Source organism: Phocoena phocoena, chromosome 1, assembly GCF_963924675.1.
Source record: "Phocoena phocoena chromosome 1, mPhoPho1.1, whole genome shotgun sequence".
Lineage (NCBI taxonomy): Eukaryota > Metazoa > Chordata > Mammalia > Artiodactyla > Phocoenidae > Phocoena > Phocoena phocoena.
The window spans coordinates 26,695,894-26,709,765 of record NC_089219.1 but is presented as its reverse complement, the minus strand read 5'-3'; the positions used below and the strand labels follow the sequence as shown (position 1 = coordinate 26,709,765).

General features: G+C 47.1%; 1 protein-coding gene across 1 annotated transcript in view; it reads left to right on the top strand.

Annotated features, from left to right (window-relative positions):
• CSMD2 (CUB and Sushi multiple domains 2) overlaps positions 1 to 13,872 on the top strand; it is a 661,886-nt gene that overhangs the window by 497,923 nt on the left and 150,091 nt on the right. The window contains exons 26-27 of the mRNA XM_065872671.1: positions 4,747 to 4,949; positions 10,259 to 10,450. Of these exons, the coding sequence (XP_065728743.1) occupies positions 4,747 to 4,949; positions 10,259 to 10,450 (395 nt within the window). The remainder of the gene's footprint in view (positions 1 to 4,746; positions 4,950 to 10,258; positions 10,451 to 13,872) is intronic.

Here is a 13,872-nt window from a genome sequence, read left to right as displayed (position 1 = left end):
AAATAAATTTAAAATAAATAAATAAGTGTGCAATTTCAATCATAGTATCCACGGGATTTGGAGGAATTTGAAAGGATAAATTTGGGAAATTAGCTAAGAAATTTTGGGGGAAAATACGAAGGGGAGCTTGCCCTGTAAGAATATCAAAATGTGAGACTGAAAACTGAAATCAGCCGAGTAGCTGAGCTCCTGGTACCACAAGTATTTAGAATCCCGTCACGGCAAAGGAGGAAGCCCTGGAACAGAGGAGAGTCTAGACTCAGACCCATGGCCGAGGTTTCAGACCCGTTGAGAGAGAGAGCCTGGATTATCCGGGCACAGCCATCTTCAATCAGGTACTCGTGAGCACTATGAGAAGGGTCAGGCATGGCCCAGGCCGTGGGGCTACCAGAGTGAAGAGGACCTGCCCCCATGCTCGTGAAAGTCATGTTCTAGCTGGGGAGAGGAGTAGTAAACAAATAAAGTATAGACTGTAATAAATGCTAAGGAGGAAAGAAGCAGAGCATCTTGATAGAACATGGAAGAGGCTACTTTAGGTAGGTGGTGGGATAATTGAGGGTCCATTTGGAAAAAATAATGAACCAATAAACCTCAACAAATGAAACTACACAACTGCTGAGAAAATATTAAAGTTTTGCATTTTTTTTTTTTTTTTTTTTTTTTTTGCGGTACATGGGCCTCTCACTGTTGTGGCCTCTCCCATTGCGGAGCACAGGCTCCGGACACGCAGGCTCAGTGGCCATGGCTCACGGGCCCAGCCACTCCGCGGCATGTGGGATCTTCCCGGACCGGGGCACAAACCCGGGTCCCCTGCATCGGCAGGCGGACTCTCAACCACTGCGCCACCAGGGAAGCCCTAAAGCTTTGCTTTTTAATCATATAGGGAAGAAGAGGGTTTGCCCAAGCGTACCATGACATCCAATATCCTTAAAGGAAAATATTAACATTTGATTACATAGAATGAGTAACTTCTATACCAAAAAAGACACCATAAACAAAATTTCAAGGAAAAAGAGATACCAGCTGCTGGGAGAAAATGTCAGCAACAAATCTGTAAAAGAAATTAAAATATATAAAGATAATAAATAAAAATTATAATGTGTGAACAGAATTTAAAAAGACAAATAACTCAAGCTGGGTAAAGGATGTGAAGATATACAAATGACCAATAAACATATGCAGAGATACGCAACCTTACTGAATTATCTAAATTTAAAACACTAGTGAGATTCCATTTCGGTTTAGCAGACGGGCAAGTATTTTTAATATAGAATATATTTACATTGTAATATCTGATGTTGGTAAGGTGAAGTTTAAAGCCAACAGTCATATGGATACTATTCAGGGAGAATGTAAATTGACACAATCACTTAAGAGAATAACTGAGCAGGATTTATCAACAACTTTAAATATATTGTATACCCGTCCCCCCGACCAAAGTATTCCTACAAGCCAACTGAAATATTAACATAAATGTGAAACACTGCAGAAAGATGGGAATGTTCCTTGCAGTCATATGTGAAATAGTGAAATATAACAATGTACATTTCTACAGGAAAAACATGAAGTAGATGTATATCTCCATTATAGAGTATTAAGTGAAGAAAGTTGCATAAAACTATGTAAAATATAGTCCCACGGCGGAGGTGGGGGGAATGTATGTGTGCACATTGAAAAAAATCTGGAAGTATTTGCACCAAGCCTAATATCAAGTGGAAAGTTCTAGAGAACAGATTGGTTTGTGTGAGAGAGACTTCTTAAAAATTCGGGACATCTGTATATTGTTAGCCTTTTTCTGCCTTGAGCATATCTTATTTTTATAATTTTAAAAGACATTTTTAAAAGGATATAGTGATAAATGGATTGGATCCTGGAACAGAAAAAGGGCATCAGTGGAAACACTGGTGAAATCCAAATCAACGGGAGTTGAGTTCATAGTAATGTACCATGTTGGTTTCTTAGTTGTGACAAATGTACCAGGGAAATGGAAGGCATTGACCGTGGCAGAAGTGGTAAGGGGTCTATAAGAATTCTCTGTATTATCTTTGCAACGTTTCTGTAAGCCTAACATTAATCTGAAATTAAAAATTGATTAGGAGAGAGAGACAGAGAGACAGGCTGGTATCCAAGTTCTGCTCTGGGAAGTGGAGGTGTAGGCTCACCCTTGCCCCCACTGCAGCTGGACCAGCTTCCCAAAGATGCTGCCATAACCCCTGACCTTTATTTCCCACACACACACCTTTTTTAAGACTTAAATTTTTAGAGCAGGCTTACGTTCACAGCAAAGCTGAAAGTACAGAGATTTCCCATTCACCCCCTTGCCCCACACCTGCACAGCTTCCCCCATTATCAGCATCTCCCATCAGAGTGGTACATTTGTTAGACCTGATGAATCTGCATGCACTGACACATCATTACCACCAAGAAGCCATCGTTTATATTAGGGTTTGCTCTTCGTGCCCATATTCTATAGGTTTGAACAAATGTGGAATGACATGTATCCATTATTACAGTATCATAAGAGTATTTCCACTCCCCTAAAAATCCTCTGTGCTCTACCAGTTTATCCCCTCTCCCTGACCTAGCCTCTGGCAATCACCGACCTTTTTACTATTTCCATAGTTTTGCCTTTTTCAGAATGTTACATACTTGGAATCATACAGTATGTAGCCTTTTCAGAATGGCTTCTATCACTTAGTAATATGGATTTAAGGTTCCTCTATGTCTTTTCAAGGCTTGAGAGTTCATATCTTTTTAGCACTGAATAATATTCCATTGTCTGTATATACCACAGTTTATTTATCCATTCACCTACTGAAGGACATCCTGGTTGCTTCCAAGTTTTGGCAATTATGAATAAAGCTGCTATAAACATCTGTGTGCAGGGTTTTGCGTGGAAATCAGTTTTCAGCTCCTTTGGGTAAATACCGACGAGCACAGTTTCTGGATCGTATGGTAAGAGTGTGTTTAGTTTTGTAAGAAACTGCCTAGCTGTGTTCGCAAGTGTCTGGTCCATTTTGCGTTCCCGCCAGCAGTGATGAGAGTCCCTGTTGCTCCACATCGTCATCCGCATTTGGTGCTGTTCTGAATTCTAGCCATTCTAATGAGTGTACACTGGTATCTTATTGCTTTTTTCATTTGCATTTCCTCGATGACATACGATGTGGGACATCTTTTCACATGCTTATGTGTCATTTGTATATCTTCTTTAGTGAGGTATCTGGTAAACTTTAGCCCATTTTTGTTTTATTTTGTTTTTCGCGGTACGCCGGCCTCTCACTGCTGTGGCCTCTCCCGTTGCGGAGCACAGGCTCCGGACGCGCGGGCTCAGCGGCCATGGCTCACGGGCCCAGCCGCTCCGCGGCATGTGGGATCTTCCCAGACCGGGGCACGAACCCGCGTCCCCTGCAACGGCAGGCGGACTCTCGACCACTGCACCACCAGGGAAGCCCTAGCCCATTTTTTAATCATGTTATTTGTTTTCTTACTGTTGAGTTTTAAGAATTCTTTGTATAGAATTGGCTCTCCATATCTGCATGTTCAGGATCCACAGATTCAACCTACCTCAGATGGAAAATATTTGAAAACAATCCACAAAGTTCCAAAAAGCCAACTTGAATTGGCCATGCACAGGCAACTATTTACATAGCATTTACATTATATTTACAGCTATTTACATAGCATTAACATTGTATTAAGTATTATAAGTAATCTAAAAGTTATTTAAAGTATACAGGAGGGTGCTCTTTGCAGATGCCAGGCCATTCTGTATGAGGAATTTGAGCACCTTCAGATTTTGCTATCTTGTTACCCTTTGCAGAGCAGCAATGTTTCATTTTAATGAAGTCCAGCTCATCACCTGTTTTCTTCATGGATTGTACCTTTGGTATTGTATCTAATAAGTGATCACTGTACCCAAGGGCATCTGAGTTTTCCCTTATGTGATCTTCTAGGAGTTTTATAGTTTTACGTTTACATTTAGGTCTGCGATCTGTTTCGAGTTAATTTTTGTGAAGGGTATAAAGTCTGTGTCTAGATTCATTTCTGCATGTGGATGTCCAGTAGTTTCGGCACCATTTGTTGAAAAGACTATCTTTGCTCCTTTGTTAAAGATCAACTGACTATATTAATATGAGTCCATTTCTGGACTTTTGACTTATTTGTCTGTTATTTCACTGATATCACACTATCTTGATGACTGTAGCTTTATAGTAAGTCTTGACATTAGGTAGTGTCAGTTCTCCAAATGTGTTCTTCTTCAATGTTGTGCTGGCTCTTCTAGGTCTTTTGCCCTCTCCACATAAACTTCAGAGTCAGTTTGTCAACATCCACAAAATAACTTGCTGGGCTTCTGACTGAGTCTTTGTTTTTTTACCTCTATCCTTTATCCCCAGATCCTGCCTTCTCAGTATCCCCTTCCAATTAGAGTGATATGGATAGGGGCTCAGGAGTGAGGCCTGGGGACTGCCGTGTAGAGTGGAGGAGATGGGTGGGGTTTTACAGTGGCAACAGGAAGCTCCACAATAATAAACAGGATGCACAGAATCTACCCTCCCTCACCCTCGTTCCCATCTTCTAGTGACCTCCAATGGGTGGAGCAGGCTGGATGGAAATGGAGAGGATAATTCTCTCTAATCCTCTTCCTTCCTGCAAGTCTCTCTTAGGTGTATGACTTTGCCTGACCGGAAGCCCCTGGAAAGAAGGCGCTGAGCCCCGAGTGACCACCTGCTTCTTCTCTCCGTTCAGACTCCACTTCCTGGTCTTTGACACGGAGGAGCTCCACGACGTGTTGCGCATCTGGGATGGGCCTGTGGAGAGTGGGGTTCTGCTAAAGGAGCTCAGTGGCCCGGCCCTGCCCAAGGACCTGCACAGCACCTTCAGCGTGGTCGTTCTGCAGTTCAGCACCGACTTCTTCACCAGCAAGCAGGGTTTTGCCATTCAGTTCTCAGGTCTGTGCCCACCTTCCGCCAGCCTCCATCCATCAGTCCTGCCGTAACCCCCCTTCCTCCTCCCGCAAGTCCCTTCTTTCCTCTATCTCTCCACTCGGGTAAAGATATTTATTGAGCATTTTCTCTGTGCCTGGTCCGTGGGTAGTGCTTGTTCTGATATCTGTGCCGAGCTTACTCTGAGGGGAGGGGAGACAGGTAGGTGAACAAACACTGACATACAAATCAACAAGTATCTGGAGGGAGAAATGTGAGCTATAATGGTCACCTTGGAGCATCAAGGAAGATGTTCCGGGAAAGGTGATGCCCAAGCTCCAACCGGAAGGGTGAGTAGAAGTTACAGAAGAAAATACAGTATTTCAAGGAGGGCATAGTCAACTGTGACGTGGATTTAGAGTTGCCATGGAGTTGGACTTGGAGGATTCGTGGGTCCTTATTAGATGAGAAAGAGAGAAAAGGGCATCCTGGGTGCAAAGAGCGTGTGAATGTGTGAGAGGCAGGATAACGGGCTCTGGAAGTGGAGGGTTGTCCACTGTGGCTGAAACGTGGAGAGTGGGGAGGGAGGCAGGGGAGGGACAGCTGACACTGGCTTGGAGCACAGTCACAGAAGAGCTGAGCTGACATGTCACACACTCTTGTTCTTAGTCTGGTGCACGTCTCAGTAAGGACTGGAAGCCAAATACGAGTCATCTAAATTCAATTAATTATGTGCTGCGGTAGCCAGCTATGGAGGAGCGTGACAGCGAGCTACCAAAAATGGGCAATGCTCAAACATCCAAGTCCCGGTACTGGCTCGTTTCCATGACTGGTCCTGCCTCTCCCTGCGATGCATCATCTCATCTCCTCTGAAATGCCTCTTCCATCGCTCATCTCCCTGCACGAGTGACTCTGCCTCGGTCTATGCTTATGTTTATTATACAGCAGCTGTCTTCATTACCATCTCCTTACTCCACTGTGTGTATGTGAGAGGGGGGTTGCCATGGTGATGCCAGAGCGAGGCTGTGTGGCACCTGGGCCATGGCTCTGCCTCCACACTCTCACCTGGTAGGTGTGTCAGCTAAGGGTGGTTGGGTATAGCTCTAGCACCAGTAAGGCTGCGATGGCATTACAGAGCCTACTTCTAGCTCTTTCCTGCCTCTGTCTTCCCCATGGAGACGAGCATTTAGCAGCGTGTGTGGTAAATGAGGGTCTCCAGGATCATGTTGCTGTGTACTCATGAACTTGCCCACTTAACGCTCGTGCAGGCTGCCGGCCTCTCGAGGAATAGCTCCTTGTGGAGTTCATTGGGAGTCTTCTGACTGGAAATCCCCGCACCCATTCACCCATGGAGAGGGTCCCCGGGAACCAGTGAGTAACACTGAACTCACCTGAGGTTAGGGTCCCACTGCGGGGCGACAAGAGAGTCATTTTAGATAAGCATTTCCCAACATCTGTTCCCAGGAGTTCCATGGACAATTAATTGGTATTTAAAGGAAAAGGAAGTCTGTGTGGTCACGTCATGTCAGGAAGGTGCTTAGGTCGAGGTAGACCTAAAGAGGTTATCTGTCATTCGGAGCCTCCGGATTCGGAGGACATTGTTCTGCTAACGCAGATGCATTAGGAAGGGGTCTGGTAGGTCACAATTCTCAAACATATTTCATCATGGATGACTTTTTTCTAGGCCATCTCAAGAGACTAGCATTTCGTGGAACAAACCTTGGAGACTGCTGGGGTAAGCAATAGAAGGATCTCCCAGCAGTAAGGAGAGTAGAATGCTGAAGAGACAGCTCAGTCCACTCGCTGCGGGGAGGAGAGTTGGGAATGATTAAGCCAGACACGTATTTTCTCTGTGCTCAAGCTGACGGGTATGGCTTTAAAAAAGGGGGAAAAAAAAGAGCCCATCATCGTACTGGCAAATTCCCCCGTGGATTTGCATTATCTGACCTCCAATGTATCCTTGCAGTTGCCACGTGGGACAGAGTCCCCGGGCGCTCTGGTGAGGCACGCCTTCGCCCAACAGCTTCAGCTGCTTTCTCATGCATTGCCCAACTCGTAGAAGCCCTATCATCCTTCAGCGTTCATCTCAGATGCCACTTCTTCCTAAGCTCCCCATTCAGAACAAACTGCTGTTGCCGATGGCACCCCCAGCACTCAACTTCTATTTCTTCAGCGCGTTGCCAGTTCCAGGCACCTGGCCTTGCCTGGGAGCTGGCCACTTATTTGCCAGCTCACAGGAAGCTCTTAGAGGATAGGGGCCACCTCCTGCCCATCAGACTCCCGCACAGCGTGTGTATGCGGCAGGAGCTCACTCACCACTTACTGGACCTCTGGGCACAGGAAGCCTTGAACAAATGAAAGGGTGTTTTTCTCTAACACAAGAGTTGCTTTGGGCAAGCCACCCTGAGCATCACTTAGGCCTACAGACAGGGGAGTGGGCAAAACTACCTGGCCTGGTGTGCTGGTGTACCCGAGGTTTGGAAAAGGTCACCTTCCCTGTTGCTGTCATCGCTTAGCAAATACCAGCACTACTCTAGGGAAGAGAGAACGGCTCACCCCATGTTAACATTAGAGTGTGTGTTTGACGGGGGATTGTACAGAAATGCCAGGGATGGTTAGTGCAGGCTTGGCTTTATTGAGTAAACATGACTGTGTAACATCCAACATCCTGTGTGTACTACGTGGATCCAGCCTCTCCCTGGAGGCTTTGCCAAGCACCTCACATTCAGTAGCATTAAAGGGAGAAAGTGAGAACGAAGAAAGGTGAGCGGGAGCAAAGGAGAGGAAAGCGTAACCACTGCCATCTATAGAGCCGGCACCACCCTAAACTCTCTACAACGTTATCTCTTGTAATTTTCACAAAAACCATAAAGTACAGGCATCATCATTAATCCATGTTGCAGATGTGGGCTCCGAGGCCCAGAAGGTTTCTCATTCATGGTCATCTAGTTAATAAGTAGCAGAGCCTGGGTCAAAACGCCTGTGTCTGATTCCCAAACCTAGGCCCTTAATCATCGCACCCCATTGCCTCCCCTATAAATAATCTTTCTGAGTATGGTCACAACAGTGAGCTATTTTTCTTCCAGGGAATCATTTACATGTGTACGCTGTAAAGCTAGAGATGAAAGCTAAGTCTGTTTTTAATTGGGTAGTAAGAAGATTGGTTCTTGTTTGACTTTATAAATTCAGTAAGTATCTGATGGTGACAGTTTGTTCATTTATTTATTCACCCAGGAAATATTTACCGAACACCACTGTGTGCCAGGTACCACTCTAGGCCCTGGAGATACAGTTGAGATCAAAACAGCCAAGGTCTCTATTCCTGTAGAGATGCACAAGTGATCTACACTAAAGAGGCAAACACGTGAACTAGCAAGATGATTACAGATGGTGTTATGAAGAGAACAAAACGGGATAATGTGACAAATTTGATGGAAGGGGGTTAAGGGTTGAGCCCAGAAGGTGACCAAAGAGGCCTGTCTGAGAAGAGGATATTGGAGCTGAAAACTAAATGACAGGATGGAGCTGGCATGGGAAGATGTATGGCAAGAGCATTCCAGGCAGAAGGGCCAGCAGGTGCAAAGGCCCCTGGGGGCAGGGATAGGGGGAAGATGGAGGGGGCTAAGCTGGCTGCATTGGAAGGAGATTTTACCAATGTGCCTGGAGCATAGTGATAGCAGATCAGTGAGGGTGTCAATGATTTTAAGCTGGATCAAAGCAAAGGGTAGGTTTAAAATGTGATCTCAAAAGAGGAGAGTGTAAGAGACCATAAACCAGGGGTGGGTGAGCTCTTTCCGTGAAAGTACAGGTGGTAAATCTTTCTGTGAAAGTCCAGGCTTTGTGGACCACATGATCTCTGTCATAACAACTCCACTCTGCTGTCGGAGCATGAAAGCAGCTGTAGACAATATGTAAACAAGTGAGCATGCCTGTGTTCCAATAAAACTTTATTTGTAAGAACAGGCATAGAGCCAGATTTGGCTGTGGGCCTCAGTTTGTTGCATACTGTCTTAGCCGTTACTGGGTGTAAGGTATTAGATACTCCAACTCCCGACTCGTCCATGCAATCCTAGATGGTACAATTAGTGCTGTTACTGTATACAGTTGCCCTGGGCTTTTCCACCGAAGTCATCCTAAAAGCAGAGAAGGGTGAATGTATATCCCCAGGAGATCTGAGGGATGTAGGAAGCATAAAATCTCCTTGAGGCTTCCCGGTTTGCTTAAGAACTAATGTGATTCTTACCTTCTACTCCATAATAAATTCATTTGTCTTAGTGTAAAAGTTATTTTTCCCAGAATTTCTGAGAAAAACTGCCCGAATTTCTGAGAAAAACAAGCCAATGAACATTATGAGTCCTGTGTCCTCCAGAACCTCCCGTCCCTGGGGCCGGCCGACCACAGTCTGTGAATGATGACACAGGCGGGGACCGTGGAGGCAGCCAGGGTTGATACAGCTGCCTCAGAATCTTTTCTCTGGAGTTCCTGTTGTACCATTTCCTTTGGTGTGTTTTCTCATGCTGCATTTTGTCCATTTGTTCCCTCAGTTGTGCTTTTATTATTTATTCCTCCCTTCCATCATTCATTTGATGTTTGCTCTTAAAACACCTTCTCTGTATTATGCTGTCTGGTATTAGACTACAAACATCTCCCAAATTCCTGAGTTTTTAGAATTTTTAATACACCCCAACTGTTTATACTTATTTTGAACTCTACTTTGCCACTTGCTACAAACACCAGAATTCTCTCGGGTTTCAGTCTGATGAGTTGTCGGTGGTTTGCCATACAAGGGAGAATGTGACCTTCACCCGACCTTAGTAGCTCCAAGCATCTTCTCAACCACTGCTCAGCATTCAGGCAGGACAACTCCCAAACTCCTCTGCAGACCTTTCTGGTTGAATATTGGGGTTTATGCTTAATTACCTTGTCACTCCCTCATACGGATCATGTTAGCTACATTTTGCAAAATTGCAAAGCTAATCTTTGTAATAAGGCTTGTATCGTTAAACCAAGTTGAACTCAGTCCTACAGTCATAGCGGTGCAGTCATGCTTAACTCATAGTATAGTATCCCAGGACAGGTGGATGATGGTAATGGTGAGGGTACCAGTAGAATAAGTGACGGTCGCAAGTAGTGGTGGAGGTGGTGACAGTAATGGGTGTGAGAACGGAGATGGTGGTGCTGTCGCTCCCGCTGTTACACCGGCGGGAGGTAATGGAGATTCCAGCAGTGGCCCTGGTGATGGACGTGGTGATGTCAGTGAGGGTGGTGAGCCAGGAGCCTCACTGTCTGGCAGACACCTAGGCAACCCCACTTCCTCCTCTGTTTTCTTATCCCAGTGTCCACAGCAACATCCTGCAATGACCCTGGGGTCCCCCAGAATGGGAGCCGGAGTGGCGACAGTTGGGAAGCCGGTGACTCCACGGTGTTCCAGTGTGACCCCGGCTATGCGCTGCAGGGAAGTGCAGAGATCAGCTGTGTGAAGATCGAGAACAGATTCTTCTGGCAGCCCAGCCCACCAACGTGCATCGGTACAAAGCAGCTGCAGTGTGAACCCTCCCCTCTGGTCCCACCACTTGTGTGCTCCAGACCTCCTACCCCCTTAAGTGGCAGCTACATCTTGAGCCTGGCCAGGAGAGTCAGAAGAGCTGAAAGTCACAGAAAACTCAAAGTCTACTCTGCTTCGCGTGTCTGTGTATACACATACCCACTCGCATTCACATACCCACACTCTACACACTATGAATTCTTTACTCTCCAAAATGGTCCCAAAGATTTTTAAGCCAGGTGTGCCTGTCCCTCTTCTCCTGACCCAGACCATATAGATTGGAAGGAGGACTGTGGATCACCTCGGGTAGCAAGGGTCTTCAGGTTCTGAAATGACCCTTCTATTACCTGGAGCGCTAGAAGGGCACCCACAGACCTGGAGGTAAAGGAAAGACCTTTGCTCTTCCTCTTGGCAAGGAAATTATTGGTTGCCTGGATTTTGGTTCTCCAGATCTGTCCTTAGTCCTTAAATCTCCCCATTTGCCAGATGAAGCAGTGGAGGCTCTGTGATGTGTCCAAGGTCACGTAGCTCGTAAGGGCTGGTGCCTGAGGAATCGATCCTGCTCCCCAATTCCTTAAGGCTGGGAGGAGGAAGGAACTTGAAGGGAGAGGAGGACAGGAAAGAAAGAGAAATTGATGGAAACAAACGTTCCAGGGGCTCACGTCCGCATGGCTCTTTTCCTCAGGCAAAATACTGAGTGCAGTTCTCTGCTGTATCAGCGATGGCTGTTAGAAGAGACCAGTAGTCGTGGAGTCCTTACTGTGTGCAACTGGACATTTACTTACACAACCTCACTTAACTTTCCCTGCAGCTCTCTGTAATGAGTACCGTTCCCTCATTTCACAGTAGAGGAGACTGAAACTTAGGCGACTTTGAGTATCTTGCCTCAAATCACAGAACCGGGATTTGGCAGAGTCAAGAGTCACACCCACATCAGTCTGAATGCAAAGCTTTTCATTTTCCTACCTCCCACACTGATTCCCACCCCGGAGATGGGCTCAGGTGAGATGCACCCCAGCATTGCCCACCCCGGCGACGCCCTGCACCTCTTCGCACACAGACTCGGGAGGCGCTGTCCAGGTATCTGAGGACTGGCCTTTGCTGGGCATGCTCTGAGGCCTGGTGTTGACACTAAGTCCTGTCCCTCGGTGGCAATGAGGAGTCACATGGGTATGTGTGGTTGGATCTCCGTGAATGTACTGCAGACAGGAAGGCGAGACCTGGGTTTAGAGCAATCTCAGTTCTTAACTATGTGTTGTGATGCGTTGAGAGAGTATAGGATATTGAAGAAGACAGATCCAGGTTCAGTTCCTGGCTCTGCCATTTACTAGTTCAGTAGCCTTGGGGAAATTGCTTCAACTCTCTGACCCAGTAAACGGGCAGCCAGCAGAGCGGAGAGGTTAATTCAGCTTTCGTTACCCACTCTTCTGCGCTCGGCGTGGGGAAATGTTCCTCGCAACTAAGTGAACACCTGCCTGTCCTCTCAAACAGTCTGGAAATCCCAGTGACAAGCCCCTAATTTCCAGCTCCCTTGGCAGTCTGCCAGGACGGTCTGGCTGGTCTTCATCCCCCTTCATGATAGGGAGGAAGCAAAGGGCGATAACAAATGTTCATGGAGCGTCATCCCCATGACAGGTGCTGGGCTAGATGTGGTACCTACGTATTCACAAGTGAAATCACCATGCGTAAGTTTAGAGCTTGGTTTCTGGATTCCAGCTGCCTGGGTTCGAGTCCTGCTTCACCATGACAAACTGTGTAGCCTTAGACAAATCACTTCATCTCCCTGTGCCTCATTTTCCTGCCCTGTAAAACAGGGAAGATAATAGTACCTATCTCATGGGGTTGTTCTTAGAATTGAATAAGATAATGCTGTAAAGCACTTAGAGCCATGCCAGGTTCATAGTAAACACTGTGTGTGTTAGAGGCCATTATCGTCATTATTCTTTCTCTCTTTTTTTTTATTTTATAGATTAGATAACAGAGGCTCAGAGAGGTGGGATGGTCTTGCACAAACTCACAGCTAGGAGGTAGCCGGGTCAAAACTGGAACCCAGGACTGTGTAACCTCGAAATCGTTGGTCTTTTTCACAACTCTCACCTGTCGGCACAGCTTGCCCGCTTTTTAGCTGCCTGGAATGATCACCCGTTCCCATTCCAACCTGGGCAACGTGGTTTGTAAGGTCAAGCCTGGGCCTGAGGATGGAGCCTGCCTTCTCCTTCTAACTCAGTGGGGAGCAGACCGGGCCTGACGGTGGGGCGAGGGGGCGCCAGTGCCCAGGATTGGAAGGGAGGCCTGGCTTCTGGTCCAGCTTGGTTGAGTACCCGCTGAAAGGATAGGGTGCCACTGGGATGTCACCAAGGCCTCATTTAGTCTCCTACAGCTCAGTTGTCCTGCTGGCCAGTGCCTGGGCCTAGGAGGGGAAGGGGGACTTTGTGCCCCTCTGTCAGCCCCGCCCAAGCAGCGGGACCTGTCTGTCCTGCGGGTGAAGCAGCCCAGGAGTCCAGCCAGGGCCTTGAAGACAACTGGCAGAGGGCGGTGAGGCCCACGCTGGGGTCCTGAGTGGGAAGCAGGTGCCTGACTGTGCGATACTGGGGAGCCATCTGGCAGGGAGCTGGGCCAGGGCAGGGGCCACGAGCCCAAACACACTGAGGGCACTTTGGGGGTTGGCGGAAGAATAACGAGAGCAGTTTTGAAACACCCAGATTCACCCCACCTGTGGCAGCTTAAGGGAAGGAACCCCTGGGCTGTAAAGGTAGGTCGTGCCTAGCAGCCCTTGCCCGAATGGAGGCATCATTGGGAAGATGCCACAGTAGCTGGGACTGCTGCCATGACTGGGCTTCCTACTCCCACTGGCTGCATCACTGTGTTTCTAGCCCAGACTGGGTAGGGCCACTCTCTGTGGACTGCGCTGTGTGGTCTTGCTTTGTTAAGTCCAATGTTTTATCCTTATCAGGCAGGCCTCTAGTCTGTCCCATTCATCTAACCATCTTGTCTAGAGAGGGTTCAGTGGAGAAGAAGTGAGTGAGATACAAGGCAGACCAGACTCGAGGGACCATCCTCGCTCCTAGAATCTCTTCACCTGGGGCCCCGCCCCTGCCAGCTTGCAGGGAGGGACAGCCCTCTCCCCTCACACTGCTGCCAACGATGCCAAGGCAGTGCAGAAGAATGGGGAAGTGACGGACTTTGGGACCAGGCAGATGTGGGTCTGAGTCTCAGAGTGACTCTGGGCAAGTTCCTTAACCTCTCTGAGCCTCAGTTTCCTCCTTTCTGAGTCAGGAAGAATAATCCATAGCTCAGCAAGTTGTTATGAGACAGAAATGAGATAATGGATCTAAAATGCTGTACGTGTGTCTGACATTTAATAGGTGTCCACTTGAGTGTTTCTGGTACTCAAGTTGGTACTTG